This window comes from Apium graveolens, chromosome 4, assembly GCF_009905375.1.
Source record: "Apium graveolens cultivar Ventura chromosome 4, ASM990537v1, whole genome shotgun sequence".
Classification (NCBI taxonomy): Eukaryota; Viridiplantae; Streptophyta; class Magnoliopsida; order Apiales; family Apiaceae; genus Apium; species Apium graveolens.
In genome coordinates this window covers 2,480,623-2,506,935 of record NC_133650.1, presented here as the reverse complement: position 1 = coordinate 2,506,935, position 26,313 = coordinate 2,480,623, and the positions used below count along the sequence as shown (strand labels likewise).

Below are 26,313 nucleotides of genomic sequence, written 5' to 3'. Positions count from 1 at the left end.
ATCGGATTAATTTGTCATCCCTAATTATAATTGTGCATGTTTGAGGGGCCTTAATTAAATGCATTACACATGCATAAACAAGAAAATTCTATAAGAAATCAAATCTTCTTTTATATGGTTGCAGGCCGGAGATTAATGGTCTTAACGAGCAAATGGCAGAGGATTATCAGTGCTTGGAACATTTGCAGATCCATCGCCTGGAAGAGCGAAGCAAACGTGCTGATCTAGAGAGACAAAACACAATGTTTGAAAACCAAATAGATATTCTCATGAACATGTTGCAGGACAATGAAGGCGATGAGAATGAGGATGACGAGATGCAGAACCTTAAAGAATTGTTTCTAAGATAGACGATCTAGATGTTCATAGAAGTTCTTTTAAGAACTAATGTTCTTTTAAGAACTACTATGATATGCAAGTCATTGATAAAATCTGCATTTTGCAAGTCCTTAGGGAAAACGAGATTGTATCATGTCTCCATGACCAACGTATAAGTTGCAACAGTTCATACAACAAAGTTACAGGGACAACAGAAGGTCATTTAGTAATTAACTAGATAAATTTGTGTCCCTGTAAAGACTAAAAATTAAGCAGCTACAAAATATCACCAGGACTAAAATTTATTACTTACATATATGATAGGATCAAATAAAGCAATTCTGGGCTTTAAGTTATATTATACCTGTATTTGGTATCCCAACTTCTTTCAATGGTAGCGGCAAGCTTCATAGCTTCACTCGACTCTTTTGCAACAAAGCGCAAATGCTGTAGGCATAGAGATGAGAAAGGGAAGAAAAACATCTTTCGCGCACAGCAGGAACAGGTAAATTACAGGGATATAAAAAGAAGAAACATCTTTTTGAATAAGACAACTGTAACACCCAGTTAATAGTATGACAGACGACCAAACCTTACGACGCAATTGAAAGAGTCATGGACATCACAGGATTCTTCATCAATCTATATTTCGGAATCCTTAAACTAATTATCTCTATAAAGAACCTACTAAATGTATATGATCCATTAAGTAGACTATGGATACTATAATATGCAAGTAAATAAGTAAATGTCACTTATTTACATGACTTCGACATGCACAGCTATATCTTCAGACCTCTAGGAAGGCAGAACCTATCTGGATTCATTGTTGAAATCATCGGTCAGGTTGAACAAGAATTGGGGCAAAGATGCTATTCTTGGAAGGTTAAGTAGAAGCTCGCCAACGGAGTCCTTCCTGGACATGCCTGGTTCTTGTTTCTCGTCAGATACATCAGCTGGTTCCCCATGTACCGCTGAATGTTCAGCAACCACGTTCATAATCTCTGGTGCAGAGCAGTCCAACTCATGTCTTTGCTTGTTATCCATCATAACCATACCATTGCTATAGCCACTTCTAAAATTGAAATCTTGAACTGTCCCATTATCTTTTTGCAAAAGGCTGTATAGAGAATTGACTCGTGTCATGATAGACTTCTCATCAGATGTTGGTGCATGTTGGGAGTCCGTAAACAGGCACTTGCTTATCTCGTCCAAAATCTCTAAACCTTCGCGCTCCTCGTTGGACAAAGGATTGTTAGATGATCTGTGCTCAGTAAACCTATTTTCAATATGGCTCACTAAATCACTCATCGACATTGAAGGGTGAATTCCGGGAACTTTAATATTTTCCCAACTGCCAGGATTTTTCTGCTCCCAAGTTCCACTAGATTCTTCATTCATACCATATTCCAGTGCTGAAAGTAAAATTTTAGAAATTTAGAGCAAAAAATTATAAAAGAAACTAATATGGCATCTAGATTTAGCCTAACATGTGTCTCAACCCGGTGCAAACAAAGTGCTGCAAGCCTGCTAAGAAAAATGTTCAAGTGACAAAGTAACATTGTTTTGTATACTGAATATTGTAAAAGAAATTTCAGTGACAACATACTGACTGCAATAGTTTCTCAATCTTCAAAAATTTAGAATGCAAAGAGCTAAGTTGTTAATATTGGAGGACATTATTGGTTCTTTACATCCAACGAAACCATTAAATAAAGCAAATACAGCCAGTTAGGGTAAAACAAAACTAAGATCGCATATAACAACACAGTTTCCAGGTCAAAAAAATAAAGAGATTTACCTGAGCTTGGAGAAGGTGTTTCTCGACGGAAGTCCTTTGAATGAGTTCCAAGGAAATCATATGGTTCATTCTTTGAGGATGAAGATTGGGGACCAGATGGCGATGGCACATCCTGCAAGTTAAAGATGGCAGGCTGGCCATCTCTATTCATACCATACTTGCTATTGCTTTCATCCGATTCATCGAACACCCTAGGCTCAAAGAATGGAGATTCCAGAGTAATTTCAGCTTGCTGACTCAGATAATTCAGACGAGGATCACACTGAATGAGCTTCTCAAAGTGTTTTCCCAACAATCCTGGTGGACACTCCAAGTAATGCCTCCTGTGTCAAAGTGAGCAGTTGATATCATTAAAAAAAGGAATTAAAATAACAAGTTTAGTAACTACTTGACCACCCCAGCACAACTTGGTGAGCTCTTTTTCTCATAGTTTTTGTACCACTATATTACAACATTCAGATGTGCCGCCTGGTAGCTGTCACCACTCACCAATAACAACTTGATCTAGCTGATCAAGGCTGTGACCCCTTAGAAACTGTAATTGATCTAAACTGGTAGATCTTCACAATTATAACTTTCAACATGGAACAGATACTCTTTCAATTGAATGTTATGCACAGTTTCAGCACAAAAGCGCAAGTCACAAAAGTGCAACCTTTTACAGGTAATGGCCAGACAGTAATGGAACTACTCCAATATCAGAGGACAAATGCGAGTTATTGATTTTTTCCTCAAAAAAATGTCATGAAATGAATTGGACAATAAACAATACATTTCATTTTAATCCGGAACAAGGGTCCTACCCTGCCTTGACCTGTCTGCTTATTACAAAAGTAAAAACACCTCTACAAATCACCAACAAAGGGACCAGACTACAAACACCACCATGACAGCAAAGACAAATACGACCAAATGATACAATAGGCCGGACTTCTTTAGTTGATGTAGAATATGATCCACAAATGTCATTCACATTATATAGCACATGCTTAGTTCCTAACCTCGTTATTTTGCTTCCTGCTATATTACAATAATCCTCTACTTAAGAAGAATCATCCGACCATGACAAAGCTAATTGAATTACAGGAAGTAATTTAAAAATAGAAGTTACAGGATCTCTTTTTGGACCAAGGGGTGTAAAGAGACATGTATACATACTGTACAACTCTAAATGATTCAACAATATACCTGTTAATGCTTGCTTGTTCATCAGTAAAATCTGATGTTGCCTGCCACAAAGTATGCTTCCTAGGTTGTGGATTTGTCTCTCTGAAGAAAAGAGGCTGCCTTGATAGCTGCGACAACAGAGAAAATAAGAACATCAAAAATTGCAAAATGGAGATGACAGCAATGAGTAGTAAGCAGGACAACAGCAAAAAAGAGGCTTTTCACATAGTGAAGTGCATTAGGGAGATGAAAAATACCACTATATCCAAAGTCCCAGGTGCATCATCCGCATAAGTTGCTTTCAATGCCAAAATGTCGGACCACTGAATTTCGATCTTGTTCTTAAGACCACCATCAAGAACTTCCCAAACAAGCTTATGCTTTGCAAAGTAACACTTAGCAACCAAGTCTCCTTCATGTCTTGACTTATACTGCACAGGAGTAAAAAAACATTAAATTTCTCATAACAAAGCAGGAAAAAACATACAAAAAAGTATGATCAGAAAACAGTTAATTTATACCTCCCAAGTCCCGATTTTCAGAAGTGTAGCAGGAAAGTTTGAAGCTTTGAGTTTATCATTACTATTAGAAGCAGCAGAACCTCCTTTTTGCTCTTTCTTGACAGTAGCCTTGCCCTTGGCATTATTCCCTTGAGAAAGCCTCATCTGAATCAATTCCAAAAGAGAGGGGCTCTTCCTAAGCTTCAACCCTAACGGACTAGGCTCATCCAGTGGATTATATTGCGAAGGAGGCACCGGAAAAGCAGCATTACTTCCCAATTCATACCCCGATTGCTAATCAACAAAATTGAAAAAATAATCAGCACCCAAGAAACACAAAAAGTTAACTAACAATCAACCACAAAGCTGCCCTAGTACTTATCTTCATGGTTATTCACAATAAACAAAATTTTAAAAAGAAACATATTGTTTAAACATGTAATTGGGTGCATATAATATACTCAATCATCTATCATTAAGAACTAATAAACACAAAAGGGGGGATTTTTCCTTAAATACAAAAATATTTAAGAAAAAAACACAATCAACTATCATTAAGAACTAATTAACAGTAAATATATAAATTTAAATAAGGGGGGAAAGAGAGAGAGAGAGAGCGAGAAAGAGAGAGGGAGGGAGTAGGGAGGGAGAGAGGGAGAGAGAGAGAGAGATTTGGGAGAGAGAGAGAGAGAGTCAAACCGAGAGAGACGATGAACCAAACTTAGATCGCTTATGAAGAGGCCCATACTGATCATCCAAAGAATCCTCAGTTTCAATCTTAACCCCTTTCACAACTCCCCGGAAAATCTGATTTTCCGGCCAAAACTTAGCACTTCTCATCACCACAATCAAACAGCTGCCGTACGATCAAGAAAACAAAAGGGTCAGCCCAAGAAAGTACAAGAATTGAAAAGGACTTGTAAAAAATTAAATTTATAAACCAGAAAATTATATACACGTAATCTTTGAGTCGCCGGAGTAAAATAAATAGGTAGGTGAGTAGATGAGTAGATCAGACAAATGATCTATACATATGTAGTTGTGCGTATATATGAGTTGTGTCTATGCCTCAGCTGCCAGCTGGAGGCCGTGTGTTTTTCCACGCGTATCTCATCCACCAAGGCTATTTTCGTCATTTTACCTGTATGTTTCCATTAATGTTCCAATTAAATCTTTTTTATATTGGTAAATGATTTGTAAATCTTTAACTATGATGACTATCACTAATTACTTGTAATTAGATACACTATTTATGGTAGAAATAATGGTTTTTTTGGTGGTTAGATTTAATATGGATGATTATCAATTAAAATGTGATTTAATATCCATCTCCACTAAAGATTAGTCTGGATAATTTAGATCGATATAATTGATTAAATTTATGTAAATGCAATAGAATTTACTATTATTATTAATCGATAGATCATATGAAATTCATTTTATATGTCAATTTGTTATTTCCAACCTTATTCTTGATTAAAATTGTGGGGAAATTTTTCTCCACAAAGAAAAAATACATAATCATTTCAAGAATTATATATTTATTCTTTTGACAACTAACATATGGATTAATTAAAAAATGTATACATTTCACATTCAAAAATGTCCAACTAATTATCACAATATTATTACAGTAACAAATATCAACTAATGATTTAATCACTCTATTCATGTTAACAAATGATGTGTCATGACTGATAAGATAATATAAAATAATTTAATTGGTGATGTGAATATGAGGGGATTGTTTTTGGTTAACAAATAAAATTTGTCACATAATATTTTAGAACTATTTAAGAAAATAATTTTGTAACCATAATATTTTTCATAAAAAAATAAATCATGGGGAGGTCAAATGAGACTAGGAGAGACCTGCAGTGGTGTCAAAGAGAACTCCACATATAAAACGTGTGCACTTGTATGGATAAAGATTGTCCAAATTTTTCATTTTATGTCTTCTCCTTCGTAGAAGGCTTCGATTTTGCATGTGTACACGTGGCAAGTCATAGTGGACACGTAAGAGACATACTAGTGGATATTATATGGATAATGTTTTTTATTTTTGCAATTTTGTCTGTCTATTTACATACTCCACTTTGAGTTCACACGCAATTTTGGAAATATTTGAGCCGAAAACAGTTTTGCTATAATCTTTTACCTTAGCTCCGTAAATTCTAAATATTTTTAAAAATCACTCTTTTCATATCTTTTAAATTGTTACATTTGGAAAAATAATTATAAACAAAATAAATAAAAATATTATTATACAACTATTTCTTTTGTCAAGAACTAAATTAAATAATTTGTTTGCATGCAAACTCCTGCTCCTAATTATGGCATTAAATGATGAGTTATGACTTATGAGTATAAAAATAATACATGTCGTTCTGACCTTTAAGAATAATTTGGAGGTCAACGGTGTAAAGATGCACGTTAAGCCCATTAGCACGGATTTTATTTGGACTTTAAAAAATCCGGTCTTTTTAAAACGGGTCGGGTCGTGCTTTTTAAAATTTTGGCTGGGTTGGGCCAGTCCAGACTTTCTAAGAAAATAATATTTTGATATATCAGATACAGTAGTTTAAACACCGAAATAAATAATTATTTTTTAATATAATATATAAATAATATATATACCTTAATTGCTTCTAATATTATAACATAATAATTTAAAAATTATAAAAATTATTGCATATTTTCAAAATTTATATAATAAATTCGATTTTTTAATCGTGCTTTTCAAAATGCCCGGGATTTTATCCGGGTCGAATCGGGCTTTTATCTGGGCCGAACCGGGCATTTATCCGCTCTTTTTTAAATATGGGCTTTTATCTGGGCTTTGTTAAATCGGGATTTTTATCCGAATTTTTCGGGTTTCGGGCCGGACTGGATTTTCGAGAAAAAGGAGGCACATTTAAGGCCCGTTAGGGATGGCAATCGGGTCGGTCGAAACGGGTTTAGCAAAAACCAAACCCGAACCCGATTATTTTTGTCGAACCCGAATCCGGAAAAACCCGAACCACTAAACCGATGGGTTCGGGTTCGGATTCGGATTTGTAGATCATTAACAAATTGCACCTTAATTTGCACAAACTCTAGTGAAAATTTACTAGGATCTGGTTTGAGCAAAGTGCTCATAAATATTATGATTAGGGGTGAGCACAAAACCGCACAAACCGCAAAAACCGTCTTCACCGCACCAATCTGCACCGCAAAATGCGGTTTTTAATTTTCGTGGTGCGGTTGTTGTTTGAATTTTTAATAAACCGCGCGGTGCGGTGCAGGTTGTGGTTTTAAATTTCTGAAATGCGGTTTAAACCGCACCTTACCGCAATATTTTATATATATATATATATATAATACTTAAATTTCATGATTTCATTCGTTAAGTCTGATTCCATTTAACATACCGGCAGTGCTTGCTTAGTGATCATCTTGTTTCTGCAAGATCGATTGTTGCGTAGTGATCATCCTGTTTGTGTTTCTTCAAAAATAATCAGATACAGGGTACAAAGCCAACTATTTAATAGTGAACTCATTTAATTGTCGAACCAAACTTCTATGATAAACTTTACGGTGTGTAATGTATAATTTGTATTATTGAAGAATATTGACGACTTTGTTATATTATTCAGAAATTTAATTTAAATTTAAGTTTTATATTTATTTAATTTTTTTGAACTTGTAATGTATAAACCGCACTGAACCGCACCACACCGCACCGCATTTTCGTGGTGTGGTTTATGCGGTTTTTAAGGGTACGCGGTGCGTTTGCAGTTTGGAAATTTGATCAAACCGTATGTGCGGTTTGGTTTGCGGTTTGAGGAAAAAAACCACACCGCCCGTACCGCGCTCGTCCCTAATTACGATATTGATATTTTTGGGATTGAATTAGAGGGTTTTGAGAAGACAATGGATAATATACCTCTACGAATAAAATTGTTGCTAAAATAATGCAACAATCTTGATCTTTAGTATACTTGTAGTGAAAATGCTGCTAAAACATATTTAAACAACTTTAATGCAATAGTTTGTAAAAAGTATAATTTTTTAGTACTAATATTAGTAATATATTATATTATTACTTATAAAATATAAAATATTAATTATATATTAACACCGGTTTCAGATCAGGTTCAGGTCGGAACGGGTTTCGGGTTTTCGGGTCGGGTTCGAAACGGTATGCCTTAAAACCAAACCCAACCCGAAAATGGTTCGGGTTTAAAAATCAAACCCGAACACGAATCCAAACCCGAAATATTCGGGTTCGGAAAAACCCGATTGGATCGGTACGGATCGGGTATCCATCGGTTCGGTATAAATTGTCATCCCTAAGGCCCGCGGGTTGAACTGGGCCGGGTTTTTTTTGGGTCGGGCTTTTCGGAGTTTTTTCTGGATCGTATCGGATTGGATTTCGGTTTTCGGATTTTTTGAACATGCATGACACTGACATACAAGTGGACCCGAATTTTATTAATTTTTATTATTGTGCAATTTAGCAAATCGAAAGAAAAAATTATTTTACTCTATTACGCATTTAACACTCTTAACTTTCACAAAATTAAATATTTTTTGCTTCTTGATTTTTATTTTCAAATTCAAACTATTATTTTAAACAACGGTTGAATATGAAAACTGTGTTTTTGAATTTAAATAAAGACAATTATGTCTGATTTATTTATTAATTTTGAAACTTTGAAAACTTGCACAACACATCTTCTACGAATTGTTAAAATATGTATTATAGCGTAGAAAATTTATGAACTTTTTTCTTAAATTTCATTGCCTTAATATTAAATTATTCTAAATAAAATGCTAGCATCTTTTTAAAAGTGGCACTGATTTGTTATATCTCCCCAAAAGTTAAGGATTGGGCCTCGCTTGGTACCCGAATTTGTTCTTATTAATTTTTTTTTTCTATTAGAATAAAGAAGGAGTTATGGAAATAATTTTTTAAAATTTATTAAAACATATATTAAAAGAAAAGTGTACTATTCAGGAACACTTTTTCAAAAGAAATGACAATTAAACTAAAAATAGTAAAAAGAGATAGAGGGGTATAATAATATACTAGCTTAAAACTCGTGCAATGCACGGGTCGCACAAATTTTCTTAATATTATATAATTTTTGTTTTAAAATTTGAATTCAGTTTTTAATTTTGTTCATTTAAAATTTTAAATGATATGACTTCATAATAATTATATTAGTAGACATACATGTTCATAATTTTTTAAAACATTTAAACTTATTTATTGTGATAGCATTGGTAATGAGGGAAATGTTATTATAACGAAATTATTATTTTATCGAGGGTAAAAATATAATGTCTTCACTATGTTAGGACCTTAAAAAAAATTATTTTAGCATATTGATTACTTAATCGATTAACAATAATTTTATAAAAGATATTTGAAAAAGACAATATTACTGATTGAACGATTTAATTTTATTGATAATTCTATGTGTATTTTAAAAAAAATATTTATGTTTTAATTAAAATTTGATTTTTAGTTCACATCAATAGGGTATAAATTATACTTAATCTAATTTTAATTTGATTTATCTCGGATCAGTGGTTTATATTATTTTATTTTAGTTTGATGCCTAATACGCCGACCGAATCAAACTAATTATTTTTAGTTTAATTTGAATTTTTTTTAAGTGTGGATCAATTGAAGAAATTTACGGACGAGCAGAAGCATGATATAACAATTATTTCGTAAAACCATGTATCGCACATATAAAAAAACATATAAAATCAAGGAAGCGGAGGAATCGTAATCATACCTTGAAAATCGAAACTTTATAACAATGAATATTAGCAGTTGCTCCTCAGAGTATGAAACACTCTACTGGTATCCACCAAGAATAATCCTTCGATGAAGCTTTTATAAAGATGAAACTTTATAAAAGCGGTGCATTTTTCTTTTGAGAGAGAGAGAGATGAAGAAAAAGGAGAAGGTGGCAACTAAGTTTTCACAGAAACACAAGTGCATACCAAAACCCTTCTCATCTCATTCTTTATATAGGGTTCAATAGGTTTTCATATAATTAATATATCAATATATATTATTATATAAATCTCACACTTTATCTTATAAAATGTTTAAATAATAATTAAAACTATTTGAATCATTGTTATTTTTCTAAACTCTTTAGAAAACAATTTACTCTCTCAAAATACCTTCATCAATAAATTAATCTTTTTATGATGTGACCCTGTAGATTTAATATTAAGGCGGTAGTAGAAATAAATAATAATAAACCTTCTATTTATTATTTATATGAATTCTAAAATTTATTAAATATAATTAACTAATTAATTATATTTATTCTACATCGTGAATGATGCTTCTCAACATATCGCGACTATCCGGATAATATGAATTTACTGCTTAGAATACCAAGAACATGTAGTGACTAGTTACTGTACAATGAATTCCTTTTATCCTTACAATATCCTGATTAAATACAAGGCATGGATCTCGTGTCAGACCTATCAAATTTAATCATATGATTTCTTATTCATAATGCAAAGTTCATATTAATGCAAATTAGAAACTCCTTTCTAATTTCATACACTCTGTCCAGAGATTTCAGAACTCACATACTAAGAATAACATAGGATATTCTCTTGCTATACTGGAAGGGGTAGATCCTCTATTGACGTTAACTATCTCCATACACAAATCCCTATGCCCATAATACACCTAATGGATGTCTTTGAGACTAAGGACTAAACCAAAGCACAGTTCATTATATACAAGATAACTTTAACGATTTCAAGTCTAAGGACACTTGTACAACTATCACTCAGTGAATAACTATAGACACGTGAGTAATCTCCATTAGTTGTCCAACTTATCGAGTCATGTTTAGTGAACTTATTTCCTAATAAGCACCTACATAATAGCTATAACGTCACCACACAAATGCCTATGAAAACAGACATCCTCCTAAAGGGAGCAATCATAGTATGTACCAATCTTTGAGGATTCACTGACTTCCGATTAGTTATCCTATGATCATGAACTGTTTAAGTCTAAAGTTATTATCTTCTAGATCTCGCTATTACAATCTCATTATAATTCTAGAAGTTTTACTCTAAATTATGAAACATCTTATTGAAAACACTTTAAATAGATAAAGCCCATAATAAAACCAAAACAAGTCTTTTATTAATATTAATGAAATCAAATAAGAATACAAGAAAGTTCGTCGTGACTCATCATACATGATTGGATTTAGGACAAACACTTTCATCAATAAGATAATTTTATTTTAGACTGAATAATTAGCATCTATTAATTTATTTTTGTTTGTCGAATTGTATTTTTATTTTAGTTTTGTGTTAGTTTGAATCAATTGTATAATGTATTTTTTTATCTTGGATAAATAAATATATTATTTTGTTTATCCAAAATCATTTGTATAATTTTTTTAGGAGGACTGATAATATTATTATTTTATCTTAACCCGATTCACATGACATATCAACTAAATATTAATAATTATATTTAGTTTGCTTATTATTTAGTCCGAAGTAACAAATTAGAATAATATATAAACTCGATATGAATTAAAATATAAATTGGTAGAAAAAGTTGAATTTAATATAAATTATATTGATATAGAATTCGATATAAAATAGAATTAAAATTGGTAAATCAATAGAGATAGTTGACTTCAATATCAATTAGAATTAGAATTTAATTGATCGACCCCAATAATTAGAATTAAAATAATTAAGTAAGGGTAATTAAGTATTTTCACCAAGTACCGACCGACCGAATACCAAAGTTTTAATATTTCGTATATTATAATACAGTATAGATGATCCTCCATGAGGATTGTTATTTAAATCCATGAAGTGGAAGAAAACCAATCCAATCATCAGGGGTGATCACAGTTAGCTTTAAACCGCATAATTTGTATAAACGAACCGATATTATATTAATCGAAACCGAAATTGAAATATGATTTGTGGTTACGGTTCAACTACTTTAAAAAATGGCATGTTATGAGTTGGTTTTGATTTGACCTTAACTCAACTCGCTTTCGATCCAAACCCCATCAATATATATATATATATATATATATATATATATATATTTATACACACACATACACGGTTTTATATTTATGATTATTTAACGTAAAATAATTATATCATATAATCTATAACTAAATTCGTGTTAAATTTCATTAAATAATTACGAACTTATCATACATTTTAATAAATCATCTGTTACCTTCCTTTAAAAATAATGTTGAAGACTTTTTATTTCTTTTACATTGAACATTCGTTATTGCAACTATTTGATCAACATTTTATTAATATTAGTCATTTGCAATTAATACGAGTGATATACTTTACTATGAAAGAATACATAATTATATTATTAATTATGTAAATTGTAAGAAAGAAAGTTTAAATAGAAGAAAAAGGTGCATGTCAAAAAAAAAGAATAAATGTTATTTTATTTATCAAGTTCACTAATAAGACATGTTATAAATCGACAAAATCGGTTAAACCGAACATAATAAAATTGAACCGAATGTCTTGGTTTTATCGGTTACTAGATTCGAATTATTATGAATTTTTTCAAAACCACAATTATACGATTTGATTCCAATTTAATATATAAACCGAATCAAAACGGATCGCGATCACCCATACCTATCAGCCCAACAATTTGACCTTATATAGCTGGACGGCCTGGACCTAGAGCGGGCAATTTGGTACACGACACGTGAACACGACACGAAACGACACGAAAAATACGGATATGAGTTTTAATTTTTAGTACAAGAAACACGAATGTACACGAACACGAAATTACACGATAGTTTAGTGTCAGATATGTGTTTCAATTTAGGTATACGAAAGTACACGAAATTATACGAGATAAATATATTTATAAATTAATATATATAACACATACATATATTTATGTATATAATATAAATATAATATAAATATTTACAAGTTTTTATAAAATATTATGTAAATATATATATATATATATATATTTATATATACACTCTCCATATTTTATTTAATTAGACAATAAAATAGATTTTTTATATATTATATGTATATAATTGCCCGCTCTACCTGGACCCATGTACTGCATTATTATGCACCACTAGCTTGCTAAACATGTCTTCCGGCTTGTTAAGCCAGTTATTTTTTAAACTCCAAGTAGTTGTCTTATTTAACTTTTAAACGATGAAATTCATCAAATTTATATACTTAAATTGACTAACTTGATCACTGAAAAAAATAAACAGCTTGCTCATTAGAGAAGGGAGTTTGACACTATCCGGACAAGCAAATAGCGCAAATAGCCAACTATGAATGTCTAATCATAACAAAGTCAAAGACTAAAGATACCAAATAGCCAACTATGTGGTGTCTGCTGTATAATTTGATTGTCAGCTGGGGGTTATAATTCGAGTTGGGCGGCTCACAAGCTTGCGTGGCTTGAACTCGTTTAAATGAGCATTATTTAGTTCATTTAATTAAATAAGCCGAGTTCGAGCAGAGGTTTCGGCTCGACTCGACTCATAAAATTAAACGAGTCAAGTTTGGGGTTAGAGATTTTAGCATGATAAAATGTAAAATTAAACGAGACGACACGTCCGACTCTTTAAAACTAGTTTGTTTAGTTGAACGAACTAACTCAGCTAGACTCGTGAAATTAAACGAGTCGAGTTCAGACAAAAGTTTAGGCTCAATTTGTCAAACGACCCGGTTCGGCTCGACTAAATTAATCTAGACTCGAATTACGCCCGACTTTAAACTCGATTCGCTAGTCTCAAATTAAGGCTCTAATAATGTTTATTTTGAACTTGAGACGGCATGCATCTATACCGTTACAATAAAAACAGGGAACCCTTTCATTATTTTATTTGTAAATTTGTCCACGTTAAATGAATAATTTGGATATAAGTATTTATGTCAATATTATAATTAATCTTAACTTTGAAAATATTATACTATGTATTACTGAAGTCGTAACAAATGTGACAAAAAAAGTCGAAACAAATAATGTCCATTTGATTTTCAATTCGGTCCTTTCATTTAATTAATTTAAACAATAATGAAATAATAATAATTAAATTTTCACGGTTAGAACACATAACCTTTTTTCAATTTTTTTTTCAAATACTAATATAAGATCGGGAAAAACCTTCCTCTAACACCTTGAGATGTCTCTTTCCATAATTTTATATTGGCATTATAACACTTTTATAGTTAATCTTTCACAATAAAGTTATAAATTCAACTCACTTAGTATTTTTTATATGTCTAGGTACATTCATTTTAATTCGATCTCCAATCATTAACATAAAACTGAAATTCCTTTTTTTAATGAAATTAATAATCAGGCATACTAATAAAATCAGTGAGTTTTTAATTTAAAAACCACAAGGCTCCGATAAATTAAGCGAAAACGAAAGTGGGCTCACAAAACTCAAATGTGAATAAACCAAGCCCAATTTTTCGTGACTATTATACACATCTACAAGTCCAATAAGCCTTCAAATTAGGCGTAGCGTATTTGCATCGGAAGCTATAAGGCCTGTTAAGTTGCTATCCCGGCCCACATTGCCTGGCGCCAAGCATAGCTGAAAATTTATGTCATATTTGATCTTGTGTTCATATAAATTGCTGGTTGTCGTGTAATTGTTACATACTCCCTACGTCGTCCCGATTCATCCGTCTCGATTATCTATCTTGTTTGATTTTTTATGATTCTCAACTCTGATCGTAAATACAATATCATTCATTTATTATTTTGAAAAATTGAAAAATACATATTAAAATAGAATGAATGTACTTACTAATGATATAATTTATATAAATATTTTCAATTACATAATATGTGAAATTTTGAATTAAAGCTGGGTCAGTTTGACCGCAAAAAGTCAAATAATACAGATAAATGGGGACGAAGAGAGTACTTCTAGATTGCATGAAATTTGGTTAATGTTTCCTCTTGTTGTATAGGGTAATGGATTCTTGTGATGCTGGTAAAACTGAGTAAAAAATAAAATACTAATATATATATATATGATGATTTGGTAAGCCTGACAAATATTTTGACAAACTCTTATTGTAGATGCTCTAAAACCAGGATACGGTGTCTTCATGCATCTCTGATAAAATAATGGAAGGCTATTTCAATTTTTTTCTCAAATACTGATATAATTGGTAACTTTGCAAATAATATTATGAAAAATCACATGCATACACATACGCACACAAATTAAATTTTATCGCTTTATATTTACCATCATGCCACATCGATTTTATGACTAATTCGTAAAAAAATTTGAAATACCTAGCAGGAGTCATTTTAAACTAAGAAACAGGAGTCTATATTATTAGACTATGATGATAAAGTAGACGAAACTGGACTCGCATAATCCAAATGTGAATGAACCAAGCCCACTCTCCTTCACAAATTATATACCCAAGAATCCTAAGCCTAACCCTTTGAATACAAGCCCAATAGAGTTGTTACACAGCCCACTTTTCCATTCTTAGCGCCTAGAGGCTAGAGCGGCCCGGCCCAGTGTCAGAAAAGCCCGGCAAGGGTTTTCTTTAAAAAAACCCATGGTATCATAAAAACCTGGCCTGCCGGTCTTTTTGTGCATTTATATCGTGGTTACAGATCTCGGAAATCGGAACTATTCGGTAAATGTACCGATTATGATTTATCGGACGATTTTTAAAAAAATTATCGATAATTGGACAAATATCTTTGACTGATTTTTGAGAGATTTATTGGACAATTTTTATAGAAATCGGCCAATTTTTATAACCATGATTTATACTCTAGTTTTAACATAGCTGAATATTTTAGAAATGTATGTGACTTTATTTCCCAGTGTTACTGTACTACGGGCTACAAGAGTACAAGTGTTGTACCCCATATTAAGAGGCCGTTTCGATCGTGATTAATGAGTCGTGTTAATGGTAATCGAAACTTCAATCTCATATTATATTATTTGAATTGACAATTTGATGATTAATAATAGGATCTCATTCTCATACCTCATTCCTATTAGATTATTAAATCATGCTCTTTTTAATATTTTAATTATCATTTTATATACACATTTCCATTAATGCTCGTTTCAATCTCTCATTTTCATTCCCGAAACTCATTGTTCCTCACCGATCCAAACCCTCTCAATATTTTTAGAAGCCAAGACTCTTTCTTTTTTCACATAGTAGTACAAATTATAAATATTTGAATATTCGAGAAGTGGGACCCAATAAGCTAAAATAGCAAATTCATTTTCTTTAGTTGGCTCAATAGGTCTATATCAAATTACCATTAGTCAAATACAACTTGAATGTATAGTAGAGCACCATCTCCATTTGGTGCATGAACAAATGGCGACCTTTAATTAATTGTTAGGAGACTGATTGTGTAATCATGGGTCATATTACAAAGTAATGTTATCCTTAATTTGGGAGTATATTATATGATCATTTCACCGACTTTAAAAATATTTAGAGCGATTTTTTAGAGTATTTTTTTTAAATACACTATATTTGATCTTTCTTAAACAGATAAACTACATGACACACTCATTGACCGTCCCTCTATTTCAAGAATACATGTAAATATAAAGTGACACATATTTCATAAAAAAAATAATTTTTTTTAATAAGATTTATCAATGACACTTTCAGAATAAATTCACTCTTAATATTTTCATTGTCAAATTGTAAATTTGAATTCAAATTAGAAAAGAAAATGATTATATGGAGAATGGAGACAAAGAGTAAAAGAGTAGAATGTGACATGATATCTCTTGTATATATAAGAGGAGAACAAGGCTATAATTTCATGAGATTAAAAAGTCTCATTAAAAAGACTAAATTATCTCTGTTTTTAATATTTATATAAAAAAAATGTGGTTTGTGGAAATCGAACTCAAGTTATTTCATTCAACTATACAGCTCCTTACCGCTACACCATATTGTCCAATGTGTTTTTTATCATACACATAATATGTAAGTGTACTAAATGAATATTTTATTTATCTCTAAAAATACTTGAATTCCGAAAAAAAGGATAGTTGGTTGAATATTTGTACAGTTAATTTTAAAGAATTGAATTTCAGATATAAAATTAGGCATAATACATAAATGGATTATTATCTTATTTATTAATCATTGTTTAGTTTGAAAATATATCTCATATATTTTTAACATATTTTTTATAATAAAAAGTAATTAAAATGTACATATATATATTTTTAAAATTATTGAATATAGAATCGTTTATATATAAATAATCTATATTGGTATTACATATTTAGATAATTCGAATTATAATGAGTCAATGCATTTTAGAACTTGGCCCATTGTTCAAAAAATACTCGAAATTTGACTACATGACCCGACCGAAAAACATCATCACATTCTACGTTTAGTAAATTTAAATTACAAGTTCGCGCGACGAGAATATCTTACCAATCATGTGAAATTTTTTAATATCTTATGTTAATATAAATTAATGTATTTGAGATCTTTATAGGATCAAGTAAATTGATTATTTATATTAAAATTACTAATTTCACTGGTAACGCTTTATTATTTTGGGAATTTGTCCCAATTTTAAGAATATTTGAAATTTGAAATGAGATCTCACTAGATTTTTTAAAACTATGATTATATATTAAATTGATTTATTTTTCATTTTTCATTTAAAAAACTAACTTTTTAAAAAGAATTCTTTTATATCAACAATATTCATTGATCAAGATAATATTGTACAAATATTTTGAATTATTCAAATAAAAGTTATATCTATATTATATTGTATCATTTGATTCAATGCATTTTATATTATTTAAGGAAAAAACATATATTGTTCAATAATTTGAAGAAATTAACCAGTTCAATTGATATTTATAAAACTTTATCGAACTAAATTTTTTTAATTTTAGAAGAATAGTATAAAATGTTGTCAAATTATTATATGAAGAAATATTAGAGTCCTAATGAAAGAAACTTAAAAACGGTCTAAATAACGATATAAATACAATTTTTATTTCGAATTCTCGAACAAAATCATGAATATCAATAATAAGTCTTAAAAATATATAATTCATTTTTATGTTATAACCATGATTGATACCCGGTTGCGTAAAAAATAGATATGAATTGTTAGTCAGTGATAATGTGAATACCATATATAAAATATAGCAATTTATTTCTTACATAATTTTAATTTTTGAATAATTATAAATGCATGTTATTTAAGTAATCAATTATCTCACTAGATGTTAATAATGATTATACATGTACATAAATCAGATATTTAGCATATAAATAATTGAAACCATCATAATTACTAAGAGATGTAACATATAATAATTTATATGCTAACACACACATATAATTTAATCTTACTTTATTAACAATAGTGTAAATAAAAAACTAACATTTTCATACATACATACGTTGAATTTCAAGAAATAATATTTTTCATTAAAATCAACTTTAATATTAACAATAATGTAAATTTTGCATTATTGTATATTATGATTGCAAGTCATTCTAAATTCAGTTATGCATTTTTTATCTTTTTAAATTGGGTAAGTTAATTGTAAGTTAGTAGTTAACTCAGTAATAATATAAAGCAGTACATAAAGTTTATTTAAATAAAATTCAAGATTTTGGTCAACTCTGTATTCAACATATATGTTAATTTGTAGCTTTTTATTTGTAAACATACTAACGGCATTCTACAGATTAATTTTAATCATTTCGTTTTAAACGTACACTTACTACCCTGTTTATATTCATTCATTAAATATAAAATAACGGGTAAGAAAAATATAATATAATAATAGTTGAGGGGATATTCACTCCTAAAAGTGAGAAAACATTCGAAACTCCTAATATTAATATTATAGAGGGAGATATGGAGTTTGTTGGAGAAAATTTATCTCCATTTCTTCAAAATTTGACTCAAGAGCATATATACGGATATTGTTGGAGTTGCTCAACAAATATTATAATTTCATGATGTATAAAAAAACTCTAGAAAATGACCCGTGCCTCGCACGAGTTATTATGCTATTATGTTTAATTATGCACGCACACGTATGCACTCAATATCCGGTCTCATCATTAATTATCAATAAAGTTATAACGAGTTTTCTAATATGTGCCCAAGAGCACACAATAAGTAGTAACTCGATTATAAAATATACACTTTCTAATATTTGTGAATTATTTTGATAACCGTTTTGAGACTCGATTATTTCTCTTTGTTAATAAGTGCACCAATAAATTGTAGTACTTTGTTTAATAAATAGATTTCGAGTACTTTCATATTTTGAAACGAAATTTGACCGAGTTGTCGGAGAAATGGTCAGCTACACAATAAATCTATAGTGACAAATAATCTAAATTAGAAAAGAAATCGTTTATTATATTATATCTAATCCAATGGACTCAAATCTGATTAGCTCTCCATAAAATAGTTTATAAAATTCCAAGAAGAATTACCCTTAAGTAAAACAGCAAGTCAAACAAAAGAAGTTAGGACAAAGTAGAAACTGAAGCCCATAGCCGGCTCTCTTCTCTAATTTGCCGGCCCTTATTCACTCTGACCCAATATAATAGCACCCGGTTCATAATAGGGTGCTCATTCTCCTCAATCGGGTGTTATATAAGTCATATATAACATATTATTTTATATATCTTAGAACGTTATTTTTTACCCAGATTTAAGGATATTTTTTGCGGAAGGGCTTTACTTCTTTCCGCGAATTCACATAAGGGTAATATTTTCTTTTTTATAAATATGGGCCCTTAAAATATAGAATTAGTATGTTAGATAAACTTTAACCGGCACACTATTGCCACGAAACAGGACCCTTACACTATATTTTCCACTTTCTTGTGTTACTTATAAATCTCATTTTTGTTGTTATTTATTCAAGGGTCAGTTTCATTATTTCTCTTTTACTCCCATCCCCTCTACTTATTCTTCTTACAAACTTGCTACTACATTTTTATCTTGTTTCATTTTTTTCTATAATGACAAAGCTCTCACATTCTTCACAACACAAGAACAACATTGCTAGCACCCCCATTGCCAATGGTGCTAGCACCACTGCTAAGACGAAACGGACTCGAAAAAGTGTGCCACGAGACTCTCCACCGCAACGTAGCTCCATATATAGGGGTGTCACAAGGTATGTTCAAACGACTCACGATTGTTGAATAACATAAGATACTGTTGAGGTCTTATTCTGACGCTTTAAGGTTTTAGATGAGTTGGTTACTCAACAAATACGTTGTGCATTACTAAAATTATGATATCGTGTTATTTGTGCGATTGGTGAACATTTTAGGCACCGGTGGACAGGGCGTTATGAAGCGCATTTGTGGGATAAGAACTGCTGGAATGAATCACAGAGCAAGAAAGGCAGACAAGGTTAAGTTTTTTAATCAATTGTGTCTTTTTAATGAAATCTTGTAGTTTAAAATTTTACTGATCAGCCCACATTTGTTGTTTTGTTGGTTCTGATGGCGAAATTCAACTGAAAAATGCAGTTTATCTAGGTAAGCATCATTATCTCGGAAATGTGCAAACACTTAACTTGATAAATCAAAATCGGAGAAAATAATAACATCCTCTTGTTGGATTTTGACGCAGGGGCTTACGACGCTGAAGTAGCAGCAGCACATGCATACGACTTAGCAGCATTAAAGTACTGGGGACAAGAAACTACCCTCAATTTCCCTGTAAATTTCGCGACTATTGATCTAATGTTGTAGTCATATTCAAGTGTCTGAAACTAAAGATTTGATGTTATCTCATAGCTATCAACTTACGAAGAAGAAATAAAAGAAATGGATGGAATGTCAAAAGAAGAGTACATTGGATCACTGAGGAGGTAAAACAAATTATAAGCCTGATGCATTGTTTTCTGGTGTCTGTATTTTTATTCTATTGCAGTATGTTTTGTCAAATATGAACAACTGTGATTCTGAAAACTTGTTGCAGAAAGAGCAGTGGCTTCTCCCGCGGAGTATCCAAATACAGAGGTGTAGCAAGGTACTGAAAATAATTTTCAACATTTTACATATAATAAGGCGTCTATACTTGTACACGTATCCATGTCGGACGCTTCTAGACGAGTCTGAATAACGTAGGACATGACTTGTCGTCCGACTCTCAACATTTTACTTATAACCGAAAGTCTTAACGAGTTCATTTAAATTTCTGCGATCGACCATTTTACGAGATTCGGAGAATCTTAAAATTACATTTTCTTAATAACAGTTGGGATTGGGGGTCAAAGTAGCAGTACCAAATATTAGTTGGATGCCCATAACAATTATATGCATACACACAGTGTGTTGATTTTTGATACCACTTGTGAACATTATGATGGGATCATGGGAGCTATACTAATTTTGACGGTGTTTTAATGTGTAGGCACCATCATAATGGCAAATGGGAAGCTCGAATTGGCCGTGTCTTTGGCAACAAATACTTGTACCTTGGAACTTATGGTAATTCTTTTACATTACTCTTATCTTCCATTTCTTCTCAAAATACATAACGTAAGCTGATCGATCAAACAATCGATTATTGCATCATATCATATCTATATCGCAGAACTTTCAATAGTATGTATATAGTAGAGATTTCGATATCAATAGTATGTATATAGTAGAGATTTCGATATACATACGTGAAGGGTCCTGAACGTTCCGTGATACGTATACTCTAATAATCGATTGTTCCGGATCGTCTCCGCTACAATCACTTTCTTCGTTTACCTTCCATATATTTTAAAGTAAACGTTAGTGTCCAGGCCAGCTACCTCAATAGACAAAGTTACATGGATGACATATCTACATGTGTAGTGTAGATCACCAACTTCAACTGCATCACCCCTACTATTTATCGTGTTACATTAATATTCAATTCTTCCAACCAAATTTCTCATGCCAATTTATGTTTTCCCTTAATTCACCCCGAATCAATTCAAATTATCTCGCAACCTTTGTTATAAAAATTGGCCAATTTTTAAAAAATCGTCGATAAATCGCTCAAAAATCGGTGAAAAATATTTGTCCGATTAGTTGCCGATAAATTATCCGATTTTTCAAAAATAATGTGATAAATCGCAAATCGATATCTGAACCGAATAATTTCGATTTCTGAAATCTGTAAAACTGCCCGCAACTTACGCATTCTTGATTTATTTGCATTTTAGCCACTCAAGAAGAGGCCGCAACTGCATACGACATGGCAGCTATCGAGTACCGCGGACTTAACGCCGTTACCAATTTCGACCTCAGCCGTTACATAAAATGGTTAAAACCAAACCAGAACAATGACAGCACCAACCCTAACAACATTCACCAAATGCAAACTGATAATTCTGATACTATCCCCATGCAAAACCGTAACCAAAATTTTGCGATTAATTATCAGCAACCCGAAAGTTCTAGCTCTGCAGAAACAAAAAATGTACCTGCAGTACCTGATCACGGGGCAACAGCATCTTCTGCATTAGGCCTTCTTCTGCAGTCCTCTAAATTTAAAGAAATGCTGGAGAGAACATCGACGGTCGATTGCCCGTCGACGCCATCGGAATCCGAGGGCCCTCGAGGGAGCTTCCCGGATGATATTCAGACGTATTTTGCATGTCATGACTCTGGTCATTATGGTGAGGGAGAAGATATTATTTTTGGAGATTTACATGCATTTGCATCACCTATGTTCCAATGTGGGCTGGATGCATAATTTAAGAACATTTCAGATTAATTTGTAACTTTTATTTTTTGCAGTTAAATGTTTTTTTACATGCTAAATTATGGGAGTTTTCAGCTCCTGTTTTGTTCATTTATTTGTAATTACAGATAAATATATATACTCAATTATCAGGTTCCATTCATTAGTTATATTAATTTTTTTTAAGTTTCTATCATCTATCATGAAGCTCTAATATTCTCTCTGCAAAAGACCAGTGTAAGCCATGAGATAATGAAGTGTTATTCCAAAACGGTTTCAAAAATCGTTCATAAATATTGATACGTAAGATATATATAATTTTTTTGATAATGAAATGGGATCAACATGCATGCTTATTCGTCTACAAATTATATCGTCTACAAATTATAGAATCACATTATTATAAAAGGATCGTAGAAACCCGCAACTAATACGCTTCAGGTGCAAGCATGAATTCGTGGTACTTAGTACTACTGTGTAAATTCTCAAGTATGTATAAAAATTCATACATTTCTTAGTCTTTTTCCCTACAAGTCAATGTTCATTTTTTTGGTAAACTATTTGTTTTTTCAGGAAAGCCAGAGTTATTCCTACTTCAGTGTAATTTGTTTGGTTTGTTTTAAGACTAAATTATGATTTGTCCAACAAAATATGACCAATAGAAATCATGGACAAACATACATTTTTTTGATAAACATAGTAATTTATATATAATTTAGAAAACAAATACTAACGTAGAGAAATTGGAGTTCATGATTGAATATTTAACGATATCTATTAAGTTTACCAAACCAGTTTGCCAAAGAGACTGATCCGTGAATGGTTTATTTCTGGCCACAAAATAAACAACATGACATATGTTGTTTACTTTGACAATTAACTTAATTAAACCAGAAAATCCGCAATTAAAAGATTTGTACTTTGACTTTTGGTTTGATTAATCGGTTTTTATGTGATGTGTCAGTGACCATACACTAAGCACAAACTTGTCAATGACATACTAAATACAAATTTCTATAATTTTAACTTGTTTTGATTGATCAACCCTTTTTAATAATAATGATGGACCCTCCTGCATTTACAACAAATACACCGATCAAAACACTTCAAACTTTATAAGTTTTAGTACTTATCATATGCCCATGGGTGCACCCTGATTAATTACTAGATCAACCACATTCAGCTACTTATAATCTAACTCTACAGCTATGAATTTGTGTCCTATATGGAGTGGTTATTTTAGGTTTCAGTCACAAGCTAACTTTCTCCTTCTTAATCCCAGAAAATTTAGCTACACAAGTTAATAATAATACATACTCTTTCCGTTCCTCGTCAATTCTCCTCCTCCAGCGGGATTAGATTCGAACATGTGACTAACAGAATAATTATTCCTCTTTAACCAACTGAGCCAACCCTTGCGGGCAGGATGAACATTTAACTACTGTACTTAACCATTTTAACCAGAAATGGAAAAATTTACGACATTTTTTGTTCATCGATCTTTTCTTACCAAGTCCTTCACATGGTAATCAAATCACTCTTCAGAAGTACCATGCTGATAAGTAACTGTCAGATTATGATATAAGATCAAATTGAGGTTTTTCTCTAATATATTAAGGTCTAGATTTGTTGGTTACTTTAACGCTTACATTAACCAGAGTAGCGTGAGTCCAAGTTACCACTCCATGCCTGGATTTCAATCAGGTGAAGCAGATTAATAACAGTCAAAACAACAATGTACCTAGTCCAGGCCACTGCTCTATAAGCAGATTTCTGTAAGGTGCATTTTTAGCGTCTCAGAAAGTATCGAGAACAAGTGACACAGTAGATCATCAAATTAGCCGTAAGCTTCACCATTAGGAAAACTGTTGTTTTGAGGTTGGTTACATGGATCTTTTGACTATATAGTTACAGCAAATTATCAATTACGGTAGCCATTTGGAGGCATCGTAACTACAATATTCTCAATTTCCCCTTTGCAATAACCTCTTTTGCTTGTTGTAGATGACACAGTGACTTCTGAGTCTCTGACAAACCCGAGCACGAGTCATTAGCCCTAAATGTTACAGCAAGGTAGAGATATATGATGCAGAGCAAAGTCAAGAGGCCACAAGCTGTTAGGAGGAAGCGGTGTCGACGAACAACTGTTGAGAAGCTGCCTACCTCATCCACTTTTGCATGTTTCCGAAAAGGTAATGAATTGATTGAATTCTGTCTCCTACGAGGAGAAACTACATTGCTTTCGGAAACCATGCCTTGTGCACCAAAGTTCCACGCCAATCCCTATTACTCTGCACCACCTTCACAAGTGCACAGAATTGATCAAGTTATACTCAAACACGAAATGTTGCAGAAAATAGGGCACTGAGATAATATCTGCATTTATGAACAAACTGCAAAGAACTTGGTGCATATAGCACAGCAATATCAACTGCAGAATATCTAAAACTATTTATAAGCATGCAAACAAGTGCCAGGCATATGTGAGATTCACAGGAACTACGCGTTTAAGAAACAAGAATTACTTAAGGTTGGTGATTCCAATGTCTTGAAACATTGACAAATACTGGCTACTAGCAAGTTTTCCCAAATACCTACTAAATATGTGAAATCAGATGAAGATTCGACAAATACCCACATTTAATCTGGACCGTTAAGATAGTTTATAACAACAACAAAAGTAGGCGCTTCAGGGGGTGACTCCATCACACGAATAACAAAACTATAAAAGACATGATTGTAGAAGGACATTTTCTACACGATCATTTACGTGAAGAATGAAATCCTGAAGGAATCGTAGTAGCTAATACTGAACTGGACCGGAGTTCTATAACTATTCCACATTGTTGAAGAATGACATCCTCGAGTAACTAATCATAGTAGCTCAGACTGAGCTGGACCATAGTCCTAAACTAGACTACGTTTATTGAAGAATGACATCCTAGAGTAATCATAGTAACTAGTAAGCTACTCTACTGAGCTGGACTGGAGTTACCAAACTATTCTGCATTGCTGAAGGAAACTCACCAGCAGATAATTCTGCCATATAAAAGTTGAGTAACAACAGATTAATGTAAGCAATTTCATATTTTCATCTCATTTCTAATTCAATACTTTCGGAAAGGGAAGTATTTCCAGGTATAATATTTGATGCAACTACAAGCATTTCAAGTTATCCTAGCTTTGCAAACCTACATTTGTTTATACCCTGAAAATTCATCACAAATTTTGCATCTCCCTGTTATTTCTCCCACTTTCGAAATTTACCCCTCCTCTGTCGTCACTGATAACCTAATCTCGATTATTTGTACGTTGGAGCTTAAATAGTAAAAAGTAAAACCTTTTTTTTGGGGTTTTTTCAAAAATACCCAAATTGCAGAAATGTTTCAAAAATACGTTGAAACCTTATATGCAACATGAAGCAACTAAAAAAGCAACATTTGCAACCTCACAGTCACACACAACCTCATATGCAACTTAGACTGTATTTTTTAAAATAAGTTTGAAAATATGGGTGTTTTTATAAATTCCTTGACATTTATTGATTCTGATACATTATTCATACACATTTAATTAATTAAATCATTAAAATGAAACTTAAAATGAACCATCATTAAATCATAAGATAAGCACTTAGATTTTCAAAAATCCAGCTTCAACCACAACTACGTCATTAATACGTAATTATATATATCCTAAAAAAATCAAACATGTGTAATAAAGATTAA

General features: G+C 31.8%; 2 protein-coding genes across 2 annotated transcripts; one reads left to right on the top strand and one right to left on the bottom strand.

The window, feature by feature from the left end:
* Window positions 1–839: 839 nt before the first annotated feature.
* On the bottom strand, window positions 840–4,809 carry LOC141717450 (uncharacterized). The gene is made up of 7 exons (XM_074519520.1): window positions 4,743–4,809; window positions 4,486–4,642; window positions 3,808–4,080; window positions 3,544–3,717; window positions 3,308–3,414; window positions 2,120–2,442; window positions 840–1,733 (listed from the first exon to the last, which is right to left on the bottom strand). Exons 2-7 carry the CDS (start codon window positions 4,624–4,626, stop codon window positions 1,132–1,134), a joined length of 1,620 nt encoding a protein of 539 aa, XP_074375621.1. The 5' UTR covers window positions 4,627–4,642; window positions 4,743–4,809; the 3' UTR covers window positions 840–1,131.
* A 14,966-nt stretch (window positions 4,810–19,775) lies between these two features.
* LOC141716593 (AP2-like ethylene-responsive transcription factor At1g16060) lies at window positions 19,776–22,731 on the top strand. The gene is made up of 8 exons (XM_074518785.1): window positions 19,776–20,027; window positions 20,187–20,269; window positions 20,389–20,397; window positions 20,492–20,580; window positions 20,659–20,732; window positions 20,843–20,893; window positions 21,278–21,354; window positions 22,065–22,731. The coding sequence occupies exons 1-8, from the start codon at window positions 19,870–19,872 to the stop codon at window positions 22,595–22,597; spliced, it is 1,074 nt and encodes a 357-aa protein (XP_074374886.1). The 5' UTR covers window positions 19,776–19,869; the 3' UTR covers window positions 22,598–22,731.
* The last annotated feature ends 3,582 nt before the right edge of the window (window positions 22,732–26,313 follow it).

Coding starts and splice junctions, on each gene's coding strand:
- LOC141717450 (XM_074519520.1), bottom strand. CDS start 4,626: ATGAGAAGTGCTAAGTTTTGGCCGGAAAATCAGATTTTCCGGGGAGTT. Junction 3,718..3,807: donor TGAAAATCGGGACTTGGGAG/GTATAAATTAAC, acceptor ACTCCTGTGCAG/TATAAGTCAAGACATGAAGG. Junction 2,443..3,307: donor GAACAAGCAAGCATTAACAG/GTATATTGTTGA, acceptor ACTTTGACACAG/GAGGCATTACTTGGAGTGTC.
- LOC141716593 (XM_074518785.1), top strand. CDS start 19,870: ATGACAAAGCTCTCACATTCTTCACAACACAAGAACAACATTGCTAGC. Junction 20,028..20,186: donor ATATATAGGGGTGTCACAAG/GTATGTTCAAAC, acceptor TGAACATTTTAG/GCACCGGTGGACAGGGCGTT. Junction 20,733..20,842: donor TACATTGGATCACTGAGGAG/GTAAAACAAATT, acceptor AACTTGTTGCAG/AAAGAGCAGTGGCTTCTCCC.